The sequence below is a fragment of the Hetaerina americana genome, unplaced genomic scaffold (genome assembly GCF_022747635.1).
Source record: "Hetaerina americana unplaced genomic scaffold, ioHetAmer1.1.p SCAF_6, whole genome shotgun sequence".
NCBI classification, from domain to species: Eukaryota; Metazoa; Arthropoda; class Insecta; order Odonata; family Calopterygidae; genus Hetaerina; species Hetaerina americana.
This window is the reverse complement of record NW_027287205.1, coordinates 36,703,931-36,717,489: the sequence shown is the minus strand read 5'-3', so window position 1 is coordinate 36,717,489 and position 13,559 is coordinate 36,703,931. Positions and strand designations below refer to the sequence as shown.

At 34.4% G+C, this 13,559-nt stretch overlaps 1 protein-coding gene across 3 annotated transcripts in view; it reads left to right on the top strand.

Annotated features, from left to right (window-relative positions):
* Nucleotides 1–9,780, top strand: part of LOC139694963 (DENN domain-containing protein 1B-like) — a 38,521-nt gene extending 28,741 nt beyond the window's left edge. For all 3 annotated transcript variants that reach the window (XM_071593512.1, XM_071593513.1, XM_071593511.1), the window contains one exon: nt 6,210–9,780. In XM_071593512.1, coding sequence (XP_071449613.1) covers nt 6,210–6,707 — 498 coding nt within the window. In that variant the 3' untranslated portion in view covers nt 6,708–9,780. The remainder of the gene's footprint in view (nt 1–6,209) is intronic.
* Nucleotides 9,781–13,559: the final 3,779 nt, after the last annotated feature.

Here is a 13,559-nt window from a genome sequence, read left to right as displayed (position 1 = left end):
TTCATGTTAATTGGATTTGTTTCCAGGTTTTTTCCTGTTCTAATTGGTAAAGGTGTGTTCTTTTGTTTTTCTCTTTTTTATTTTCACTAAGCCCTAAGAAAATGTGAACAGTCATTTGTTTAAGTCTGTGAGTAAGCTTGATTACATCTTTCATGACCAAACTGAAGTTTTTAAATGTTGACACTGCATGCACCTCAGTGAGGGAGGAGAAAAAGTATAATGGGAAGTCAGAACAAGTGAGATTCAGGATACAGGCATGGAATATTTAGCCATTGAGGTTTCATGGAAGCTACCCCTAGAAATGTAGGTAAAAAGAAGCATCTTAAGATTGGGAACTTTCCCATGCTCATGGCCTGCCGGTTTGCAGCTTAAGCCAACTCCTCAGATGCATTCCCATCTGGGATGGTTCACTAATGAATCTATGTATAGCTTTCCATTGCCATAGATGAACATTGCGGCTGCATTGTCATGATCACCAGGGACTTGAATGAACAATTAAGTAAAAGATACGAATACCATACCAATTGGAAATTTTTATTTAATTTTTGTAGTAATTTTTTTGTTTAATGAAGATAATATTAAGCATACAAATGTTTTCAGTGTCCTTTTGAAAAAAAATTAAAGTTTTCTTTAAGCAAACAATTTTATTGGCATTGATATCATTGTATGTTTTATTTTATAGAATTTTTATCATTTTAGGATTTTAGAGAATATATTCTTTTCAATGAAAACCTTAAATAATTTAATTTTTGTTTGGTAAATTAGAAATAAAATTGCTAAATAAATGTAAGAAATTTGGTAATCTATCACACATGCCAAAGATATCTTTAAAAAGGAAAACATTGTTTTCATATGTTGCGCATTATTTCTGTAATTAGCATATGGCTCTTAACCCTTCAAGTCGGTATAGGAATTTGAATGCTTGGGCCTTACTCGCAGTATTTAATTTTTTCAAATCTCTCTGTCTGCAGCATCGCAGAAAATAATTTCTATCTTTTAAATATTCATTCTAAAATTTTAAACAAATTAGCCTAATGTTAAATTGCTTATTCTATTTAGTAAAAGTTTTACTTGCATAATATTTCATATTATCACGTCTTCATTCGCCTCTTAAGTTTCGAACCTCTGTTTTAGAAGTTCAGTTTAGTGTGATAAAATTTGAAACAATCCTCTAAACATAGGCCAACATTGCAGTCGGGGCACCAGTACACTGTATCCCTACTTTTACCTCATTCAGAGCACACCTGCATCTTCTTTGAGGCCTGGACTTCTTCCCAGTCGGTGGTATCTTTTCAACGAAGTGCCTATGACCAAACTTCATCACTTGAACTTGCACTATCAGATCCAATGCTTACTTCACTTTCTCCATCCAAATCTTTGACTAAATTCTCCATTTCATCTATATTCAAAAAAGATTATCTCTCTTGGTATCCATTGGGTATTATACACAAGGCTTTTTTACTTTCTTTCCCAAGATAGAAATCTAACAACTGCGACTAGTCGGTGGTGAGCCCTTTTGCCCTCGCAACTGTTATGACAAAATGAAAAGAAAGAATGATGCATGAATGGTTCCAGAGAAATTTGATAGGGGGATCATATCAAGCAATAAAGACAAACAGAACCTGAGGACAAAGCGTAAATGCAAAGAACTCATTTATCTCATAAGGATAGACTTGCTCGATTTATCTTCCTTATAGGGTGCCTTTTCATATAGTCAATACGGAACAATTAGGAAGAATCATTATCTTAGAGGCCAAGGGCAACCATAGACATTAAAAAAATTTGAAACTGAGAGAGTGTGCAGGACGTATGGCGTACGTCAATCCACAAACTAGGCCTACTGACTGTGGCGTACCACGTACTGAGAACTGTGCTGAGGGGTTAACAAATAATGCCTAAAATCGAATAACACCAACATAATTTGGATTCACTTGTATGTGATAGAGCTAGTTAATGTCATTATATGACGTAACATATTTTTAAAAATCTGGAAAACCGTATCCTTGTTGAATCCTATCAAAGAAATGGATATTTTGAAGATATATATGTTCTGAGTCACAGACTAGACTGGCATGAGCATGGGCAATTCTTTTTCATCTTTATTTTAAATTCCAAGAATTTAGTCCCATGCAAGGCATGGGTGCAGTTGAATTTCTGCTCTCAACATTTCAAAAGCTTATTTTTTGATTTGCCTAATCCCCAGGAACTTCCTAAATACACATTTTCCTCATTGTGAATATTGTACTGCCAACAAGGGTGTTAACTTCATTATTTGGCTGTGAGTGGTGGGATGAAGTTTGCATAGGCTTTAACAAAATTTGTTGAAGTGTTCAAATGTTTCATGATTGTACGTAAAATACAAATATCAACTGTCCATAAACTAAAACAATGTGTTTATTGTGTTTGGGTGATTAACATATTCACAAAACATTCAGAAATAATGCAAGTGGACCTCATTCCTTGTGAAACTTAGCTCCAGGGGTTGCCAGAGAAAGGAAATTGTTGTACAGGTACTTAAAAACTTTTGCCTAGGGTCAACCTAGTTGATCTTGGTTTCAAAATTCACTTGTGTTAAGTGAAAGGTTTTATAGATGGCTAACATAATGTAACCATACAAAAAAATGGTGTATTTATTCCCAGGTAGGCATTGATATGTAGTGACTTTGTTGGTACTTTCAGATGTAAATGATGTGTTGTAATATGTCCATATTAGCATTTCCTGTTATCAAGTGATGCACGTAACATTGGAATTACTGCCTCTTTTTAAAAAATGCATAATAGAAGTTGATCTTGGGAATTAATTTGGCCTAGTAGTATTTTTGATTTAGTAAAATTAAACATAGTAATTAATAATCTTCTAGTGTTGGGGTATTAGTCCAGTTTTATGCTTGGTATCTGGGATCATAGAATTATAAATATGGGAGTGGAGCCTTAGCTACTGAATAAAATAATGTTATGAACAATCTCCACAAAGAATAAAATTATGGGTTGAAAAATTATGAATAAGGAAAAATATGGCACAAGAACGCCATCCTAAAGCAGTTGTTTTATATGGCCATGGACTCCCTCAGCAAACCCTCAAAGGTCGACGGAGACAGGTGATCACTTCATTGCCAATTCAGCAAACATTTTATTTTAACCCTAATAGCCACATATATTATGCCAACATGAATGCAGTATATTCTCTTCCTCCCTTGCTTCATTATTTCTTCATAGCTATAATAATTAATGCAAATCATGATATTCTTTATATCCTCTGTCCTTTGTCTTCATTTTTATTTCCTTCATAGGTTATTTCTTCCAATATTTTCTTGATCAAACTAAAAGTGTCCTTTTGATTGCATTTTCAAAAACTTCTGATATTTGTTAATTCTGATAGTACTACATCATTGTAATGTATTGAAGTGTACTTCTTATGAAGTAATTATGCCAAAGTTTTTTACATGCCATGGATATATGGGTGAATCCCTTTTAAGTTCCTGTCCTCATATTCACTACATATTTCTCTTTTCTAAGCCTCTGTTGAATGCTCTTTTGCCTCCAGAAGGCTTTTGAGTTTGTTAAAAATAGATTGAGGAGTGCTAGATTTTGTATTTACTTGAAACATTCATTTAAACTACGTCAAACATTTTTCGTTCGTCTGAGTATAGCCTTCTATTTTCCCCCTTTTTGTGGTCTTTTTTCATAGCTTAAAATGATTGAGAGAATATGTGAGGAGTGATGGCCAGTGAGGAACACATTAAAGCCAAAAAGGAAAATAAGAAATCACTAAGCATTGAGGTCTACTTGTATTATGTTCCCAAAACTTCAAATATTTTCATATAACATCAGATAAATTTTGAAAGCATTTTCCAAACTTCACTTCTATGAAATCTAATTGGCTCATTTTAGAAAAAAGTGTGGGGTGACCTAAGGTGGAAGGGAAGTAATGGAACTAATGTGAATATTTTTTTTGGGAACTAAGCGTGTTCATTACTGCGGTAATTTAAAATGGCATTTTTATGACCTTGCATAGAAAGGTCAAATGTCTTTGGTATTTATATTTCATAGAATGTACATATAATAATTTTAGCCTACCCATAGGTTTTTTCTGAATGCATACAGACTTGTCATTGGGTTGCCCCAGTTGTTTGGGAGGGCAATTTACTGGCTATCCAGACTGTTACAAGTTTGTCCCATCACTGCCATAGTTGTTTGTAGACTCTAATATGGGTTTATGGTGCAGTTTTACCTCTGCCATTGAAGCCTTTTACAATTCAGCTATCTCTAGATTTTAATTACTTTGAACCTTATTTCACTGTTGTGAAACATCATTTGGCATTAGGCAAAAAAATATATTTTATATGCTTGTCATGCATTGCATAGCATCAACCTAAACAGTTTCCATTTCATTCTCTCATTCAGTTTTCACTTCCCAGAAATAATGATATTTAATTGAATTGAATTTATAAGAAAATTACCATACTGGTTGCTATTGTTCCCAATCTTTGTCAAGCCCTATTTTAAAGTCATTTTATTCCTCATTTTGAAGATTATTTCATCTCTCTGAGATTTTGTCGGAAAAATGTCTAAATAATTTATATTATCTTCTAGGAAATGCCAAAAAAATACTATTTTTAATAGAAGTTGTCCTACTGACTTAAGTTTCCACACAGCATCAATAACATGTAGATAAAAATCCCTCTAAATGGAATTATACCTATTAGCCAATGATCCAATAGTTCAAATTTATTTTTGGGAAAATGTTTGATTTTCAGAAGCAATGGGTGTGAAAAATGGAAATAATTAGTCACCACTACAGGCATTGCTAGCCATTTCAGCACCTTAGACAATTTTTTTGTCACACCCTATTCAAGGGTAGTATTGCCACTAGTGTACTTTTCTTCATTGTACGAGGATGATTTGGAAAGTAAAGAACGTTTTTGTATTCCTGCTTTACATTAGGTTCTTTTCGTTTTGGAAAAAGGTGGTGATCACTAGCTGCCTAGTCTGGGCTGTATGGTGAATGCTCAAACATCTTCCTATGAAACTACTGGAGCAAGTCTTGCATCAATGCAGTAAAGTGCAGACATTCATAATCTTGTGGAAGCCCAATGCTGATTCAGATGACTGCTCCATTTGTTTTTATAGTGTGGAGAAGCTGGGGAAGCATCTCACTGCAGTAGCAGTTCTTGAGATTTCAGGAAAGGACAAATGCAACTCATCAAGCATAAACTTCTATTTTCTTGAATTTTTTCCTCAATCCTTGATTTGAGTTCATCAGTCTTAGCTGAAGCCTTCTTCATTGTTAATGTTCATATTTCATTAAACATGATGCACCATTTTTTAACAGAACCTTTGTTCATTACATTGCCATAAGCCTCAGTGATTTGCCTGTAGATTTCCATGGTACTGACTTTTATTTGCATCCAAAAAGCCAATCACATGGCATATCTCACATTTGGAGTAATCGTCAATTTTCTCACACATTTCAAAGCCACCCAATTAAGTAGCAAATGTCCATAGTGGATCGTGGCTGGCATCAGACTGAAGCAGGATTATGCCTGAGTCATTAGGTGGCAGAGGTGGTGAGATTGTACCATGCGTCATATGAAAAACTTCTTTACTTTCCAAATGACCCTCATAACAATGAAATACTCCTTAAGAAAGAGCAATAACCCTTCTCTAAAAGCAGTTTTCTCTCAAATCGGTGAACATTTCAAACTTAAGCGATTGAGCATCTAGGCAAAATTTTCTCCATCCATTTCTTAAGATGTGAGAAACAACCATTAGAACATTAGAAATTTAAGTAAGGATATGGGTAAAAATAAAACAATCATTGTTTTGTAGCAGGGTTAACATACTCTGGTTATTAGAGCTACATTGGGACAGAGTTGAATGAGAAAAATTCACTAATCAAATTTCATAATCTTAACATTTCCTCGTATCGTAAGTTAAAGGTTATTACTAGTAAAGGTATGTCTTAGTTATTTATGTTCATTTTAATAATTTCTAATGATTTCAATTTGAATAAGGTGATTGAATCACTAGTCTCTGAAAAACTCTCATTGCTGTCAAAAAATACATTTTAATATGTTTCAAAAGTTCTGTTTAACCTTGCTATGTTTAAATTCAAGCTTCAAATATGTTAGCATTGAAATCATGTCAGTTGATGTTTGCAAATCGCTACAATACAAATGTTTCTTCTTTTTAATTTATGTGCAAAACAGGAAGAGAGCAAAGATTTGATTCGATTAAATTCCACACCAAGTGAAGATGACTTCGATCCCTTAAATGCCAAAAGCTCAACTTCATATGCTCACCCAACCCAACAGCAGTGTGCTGGACCATCGTTCTTTGGCAATGGCTATCCGGGATCTCGAGGTGGGGCTAATGCTCGAGGCTCGCCACAAAAGACTGCGAATAACCCCATATACCCATACTTTGAACCACTATCGCCAAACACAAGTTTATCCCCACAAACTAGTTTTCTTTACCCTGGGTCTCGCCAGCACCCTCAGGATGCTGATGGCCAAGACTCTGATCTCTTGAGAGAGTATGGGATTGATTTTAGCTCATTGAAAGTGGCAAATGGATTTCAGCGAACACCAGAAGTCACTTCAACCGATAACAGTAGAAAACTTGGTGATCCATTTGAAGATTTGGTGATGTTTGAGGAAAATCCAACCAAGAAAGACCCCAAGTCAGAGTGGACCACATTCGAATGAGCTTCTCACTTAGAAATATAAGCATGTATATCCTCATTGTACAAAATACATTACAGAAGTTCCATAATGTTAAAAGTGGATCATAGCATATGAGATTGTGATCAAATTGTGATATTGCTGCTTGCTCTTATCTTCTATTCTGCTATCTATGCATTATTCAATCCACTTATTCTTAAATGAGCCTAATAATCCTTTCATAAATGCATTGTTGGCATTCTTTGCCTTATTTTATGTTACTATTGTACATAAGACTCTTTATTATGAACCACTTCTGGGGTTTAATTTTTTTGAATGACCTTGAATGTTAATATTTAATTCATTTTGTTCCTTTTGGAGCAAAAAAATCAAAATGCTTCAATCTTTTATTATTGTTATTTATTTGAAATTCTATGATCAAATTAGTCTACTTTAGATATTTTATTTGATTAGTTTTTATAAAAGTAATTGAATGCACTCTCAGTGGTAGGGCCAAACAAGTTTTGTACAAAAGAAATTTTTCCCCTCTTAAAGAGTACCAAGCCAATGGCAGCCCTTTGCTAAACCATTTCACTCAAATCAGAGCTGTAAACTGTCTGGCATAGAATGTGTTTGATTTTGGTGTACATTCAGTGACAACGATGCAACTCAATCAACAGAGAAGCAAAGTAAATTCACCAATTCCACCCCTCCCCTGCCTGATAATATATTTTCTGTAAACATTGAATGGCATTTTGAGGAATACAGTTGAAACAAACTGGAATTAATTTTGTAATACAAATATTTGTAGGCCTAACCTCATCCGTCAATGCACTGCTTTTGCACTACATCTTAGGGAAAATAATGCAATGAAGGTTATATTTTTTATTGTTTTTTGCATTACCAAATGTAAATAGCTAGTGGTTTCCATGGGGAAGGAGTTTTGCAAAATGTTATACTAAAATATCTCAGGTATACCTTCTTTTATTATCAGTCTGTAAGTGGTAAATGGCTCTATGAATGTATAGCAGGATGATAACATTGGTATAGTTTAGAGCTCATGTTAATTGCACCAGTGGCATTAAAGCACAAAGTAATGGTTATCGGTGTAAGATGTTTGTACTCATGTGAATGAGTTAAAAGCTGGTGTTGTAAAGAATTGTAGAATAAACAAGCTATCTAATTCGAAATCACAAATAGAATTTTGGGCAGTGTGTAAATTGCTTAAGGAGATAAAAATATCACGAGTTGGAAAAGCCGCAAGGCACAAGTTGTAGGAGATGAACATTAGACTTCAAGAAATGTTTTACGTATGTTTTCATCGTCAATGTCTTAGAAACCGTTATATTTTCATTATTTTAGTGATATCTTATCATTTAAAGTTTAATTTCCATCTACATGTTCCTCTACATTTTACCTCAAATTTGTTCCAGTGAAAATTGCAACAAGCTGTGATCTAGCCATAGAGATATAACACAAAACTGGAATTATTTGGAGTTTATTGGAACTTAAATGTTTCTTCTTGAGACCAAAAAAAAATTACATGCGATCCACCTGCTACAGTAAAAAATTTACATTATTCCCAAGGATTGGTGAGAGGTGGTGAAAAGTCCTTTTGTTATTTTATCGCTTAGCGAAATAGAGATATCGTTGTTTTGAATGATTTTGGATTAAGTATAATTTATTCCACGTTTCTTTTGCTAATTCTGTTGTCTTTTTGGTGCAAGAATTTTACTTTATTTAGATTGTCTATGCATTCAAAGGTGCTAAGTCACCAAAAATGTTAGAAAATTGAATAACACATGTTGAATCAAAATTTAGGAATAAATATATTATGGATGGATGTTGGAATTTGGACACGGGGCACTTATTTCGAACGCTCTCTTTCTGTGTTAGTATTGTTTGAACTGTTCATTTGATCATCCCAAGGTGTTTGATTCTGTTTTGTGGTAAATAACCTCGCCAACATTGATGGACAATTAAGAGACGTGACATCATTATCATCATCATAGCTTGCCACCTTAGATATGTAACTTCTCTTAGGGGATATTTATTATGAATTTGAATACAATTTGTAATCTGCTTCTTCATTTGAAAAGAGCAAATACCCATCAATCATTTTTTTTTCATTTTTGTTGTAGTTCCTTTTTTACATTATTAAAATTAAAATCATCATTCCTATGAATATACATTTTTGTATAGTGAATAAAAATTACAGTGCAACATTTCTCTGACGTTCTTGGTTAGAATTATATTCCTGTAGTTGTTGCAAGGACAGGGCATTGTATGCATTGGTGGCAATAATTATTTTGCTATTTCATGTAATGGCTCTGATCTTTTGAATATGACGGAAATAATGTCACAAAATGCTTTGTCCAGCCTCAACCATGTTGTTATGAAACATTTTGTATGATAAATTTTATAAATAGCTATTCATTGAAGTTTATGAATAGAAGCACAAGGTTGAAAAATTATTAGTTGTAAATTTGAGTGAATGTGTAAATTAAACAGGAAATATGAGTATTTTATTTTTTTGAGTTCCACATGTTTTGCATTATGTAAATTGACTTGTCTTCCAGTAAAATTGTAAGCATTGTAAAATTGTTTCAAATCATCTTCCAACACTATTTGCTGCTAATTTTGTTGTTATCTTAATAGGCTAAAATGCTTTCCAAAGAGATACGTGGGCACGCATCTGGTATATATTGTCTGAGTAAAATCTGAACTTATTTAATTCAGAAGAAACTTTTTCTCTTTGCAGTAAATACTACCGAAATTATGCTGGACATTTCATTAATTGTTGTGGAGTGTAAAAATTCTGCAATTTTAATCTCTTTTTTCCATTTGCATAGCTTACTAGGATGGTAATAAACATAATTAATGCAGCAGTCTCCCTTTTGTGGTGGGAAGAATTATATTGTTTGCTTGTGAAGAAGTTTATCATTTACTGCTAAAATGATAAACTATACAATAATGCTGAAAAGTGCAATGAAGACAAACTTTGGATTTTATTTTAATCCTTAATGTTATTTACTTATAAAATATTTGAAATTAAATGCTCAATATGTATGACAAATTCAGAATACTCCATTGGATAATAAAAAACCAATAACAGCCATATGTTGAGGACCTCATTAATTATGGTTTCCGTGCATCGTAATGGGGTAATGGTAGTCCAGGTGTAGAGCGTTGGACTACTGACCAGAGGGCCCAGGTTCGAGTACCGGGCAAGCCTCTCTGGGCACCCTCAGCTCCACCCAAGCTTTGTGGTTTTTTGGGTACCAGGTCTTAATGGGAAACCATAGCCGGCACGGAAACGAACTGGCCCCCCTATCCTGATGTGTGAATTTCACACATCATCAGGCTTAGTCCTGGGTGAACTATATCATCACCTACCAAACTGACTTTGGGGTTGTTTACTGTGTTAATGATTTTTTTACATCATCATCGTAACCACTTATATATGACTAAATGCAGTTGGTTTTGGTATGGTAAGGGTATGGCGTGATATGATTACAGTTATGGTAATGCATTCAGCAAGCCATTTTGAATAAGTTTCTAGTGTTTAAGTTAAAGCTTTTTGATTAATGTGATTTTATATTTAAATAGAAGAGAATAACATGGAATTTAATCTCTTTGCTAAAATAAGGGAGAGTCGAAGTTTATCAATATGTGCTTGATTCATTAGGCAAGATTTTGCTAGAGCAGATTGAATTAGGTAAATGGATTTCAATGCAACAATTTCAGAGTGTGAAAATTATTCGCCTTGACCAGGATCATCAATTATCCTGGTCAATGCGAATGATTTTTTACACTCTGATATTGTTGCATTGAAATTCATATTAGGGGATGACTCTGTTAAAAGTTAATGTTGTGGTGTTTCCTGCAGTTTCATGGAATTAAGTAAATAAGAGTTTTTTGAAAGTTTTAGGAGCTTTGACTGGGTATATCATACTCTTATTCCCAATCCTGATGATTTCCCTGACTTTTCCATCTCTGGCCCTCCTGAAATCTTCCTCGCTTTGACTGAATCAGCTTCTCAACATTGATTAGCCAAAACCATAGTGGCAATGTGAATTATAAATCACTCAACTTGGAAAAAGTGGTTTGAAGCAATTGGTATTGTCTTTCCCACAAGAATTTTAACCATGAAAACTAAAGCCTTGTCCGTTTTCACTCAATATGTGAAAATTTTCATACTATGTTTACTTTGCTTTAATAATTTAAGTATTCTTGAGGAGGAATGTTTCCATTAGTGTCTCAATAAACATAAATTTGAATGTTCCAATAATCACACCTTCTCGTAATGGTTAATATCTTACTCAGCTTCCTATCCTCACCTCCAACTTTCCTTCCTCCAAATTCAGCTCTCCATCCAAAACTATGTGGTCTACTGTACCTTCTCCTTATACTCTAACACACTCATCTACCTTTTCTCTGGCTGAAATCTATGTACAGTTCCTCAAAGAAATGGCATAATTAAGGGTGATAGCTTTGTGGAAGGGGGAAAAATGTCATGCAGCCCATGAATCATTCAAATGCTTGGCATTTACCTTGAACTGAAAATGGTTTTAACAAGCCTTTTGATTACTAGATTAAAGGCTCTCATTGAAAATATTTCCTGATTGACACATTTTCTCTCATTTCTTTCTGTTAAGCTTCTGGATAGAGTTTCTCATTACAAAAGCATTTAAAATAACTAAAGTATAAGATACTATTTTGGAATTGGATACATGAGCTGCACACCAAGTTCCTCAACAGAGAAAGTGGTTAGATATGCAAGTTACATTGTCAATTTTCTTCATAAAATCTATTTTAACTGTCAGAAAGTCTTGATTCAGAATACATTTTGGAGGATGAGGGGTGCAAAAAGTAGTGTCTACAGGAGGGGGAGACGATCATTTGGCAAGTGAGAGGAAGACTGAGTGAATGGCAGGGGATGAAAGCATGGAACTATTATGGAACTACATGGAACATAGACTAAATATGAAAACGTTAAACATCTTCGGTTCAGAATACATATTTGCTGTAATGGTTTCCAGTTCCTGCATTATCTCACTGCCTTCGAGCTCTGCGTAATATACACTGAAAGAGCAGATGCATCTAAACAATCAAGATGAAGTGTACAAGAACTGCTGGTTTAATTGAGTGGGATATTTTATTTTCATTTTAAAATTTTCTTAGTAGAGTCATTTGAAACAGTAAATGTCTCTCTCAGCCCAGGGAAATCACAGTGTTAAATTGGTGCTACCTGGTGGTGAGGCAAAAGGTGGTAGGGGTGATGCGCTGATAACATTTGATCACGAGGCGAGTTTATTTGTTACTAACTCTATGTTGAATACGATTCTTCCAATCTTTTTATTCAATATTATGGCAACTGTTCGTTGGCTCTCGTCCCCTCCGCTGCACATATATTACTCATTAACTATCACTCCAGTAATCTCCGCTATCCTTCCATCTCACCTCGCATAGACCTAAAACATCTATATTTCCTCTTTCCATTTCTCGCTTTATATTCTCTAATTTACCTGTCCTCAACATTGTACTAACATTCCATGTTCCTATTCTTACTAATTCGGTCTTCTTCTGCGTCTTATGTGCTGCTACTGACGAAATTGCTTTGCCAAGTAAAATGACATCATTTTTAAATTCAAAACCATGCCATATGTTTTAATACTTCATATAGTATTTCCGAAAGGATGTGCCAATTGAGGGAGTGACTATTGTATTGTAAGCTCAATTGTCTAAAATTTTACTTTACTTTCGCTCTTAATCTATGACCTATTTCTTTAGCCATTTTAAGGAACAGAAAAATTTTATGATAATCTTTAATAAATGTAGTCCATGTTATTACACTATTGATAGCCCTACCCTATCCATTAAAATTTTGTCGTATTTATTTAGGAAGAAAGATTTTTCTTAAGTTTTCGAGGACAAAATGGCGAAAGATACAGCTGAAATTGGCCATTGGATTTCAGCCTTCGAGCGAAAATGAGAAAAGAAATCTTCTAGCTTGTTTAAGTCTATATCCAGCTAAAAGATGACTTGCGAGCAGGAAATCATGCCAACTTACGGGGGAATTTGAGTCGTAAATATGGCCCCTAACAATAAGTGGATAGTTAAAACTTAAGGCGGTCATCTCATATTCATCACATACATTTTTCCTTAGAAAGTTGCATTCTTATTCACATAGTAGCCAAATGGGAGTTAGCTCACAGATCAAACAGATGCATCTGAACTAAAGGGAAGGCGAAAAGGGGTGCTCAATGCTGTACACATTTTGCTATTTTTGGAAACAGCATAAAACGTGAAACAAAATCACATGCTTTTTTATCGCGGCTTTTACAGTTGCGATATATGTAATTTGTTATTTGAATTCAACCTATCCACGTGAATGCCATATTTCTTCTAGTGAGGAATATTTCATCCCGTTATCTTTATTTCAGCAAGTAAAAACTCGGTATACCAGAAATAGTATAAATTTCGAATAAATGGGATACTTGCGCATTCTACATACATATTACAATAACGCTCTCTTCATCTCCGCATACTTTTTATTTTCCCTAATTCTCCAAAATGCTTATTTTATTCCTCTCTTTACCTTGAATGTACAGTACATGTATCCTCCTCCCCTCTACTACCGTCTGTAGCATCCCATCGCCTCTCAGTATCTGCTGAATCCATGTCCTGCCTTCGAATATCCCCCAGCGGCCGTTCCTCTCTCACTCCTACCACGTCTAGAACGAAAGGGCAATATAGAGGGAATAATTAAAAGGTGGTATTGTTTCCTGAAATAACATAATTAGGCCTTTTATAACTTTATCTACTACGAAAGGGTTCGAAAATAGGGGTATGCATCTACATGCACTATACATGCAATTAAAACCCTTCGATGTA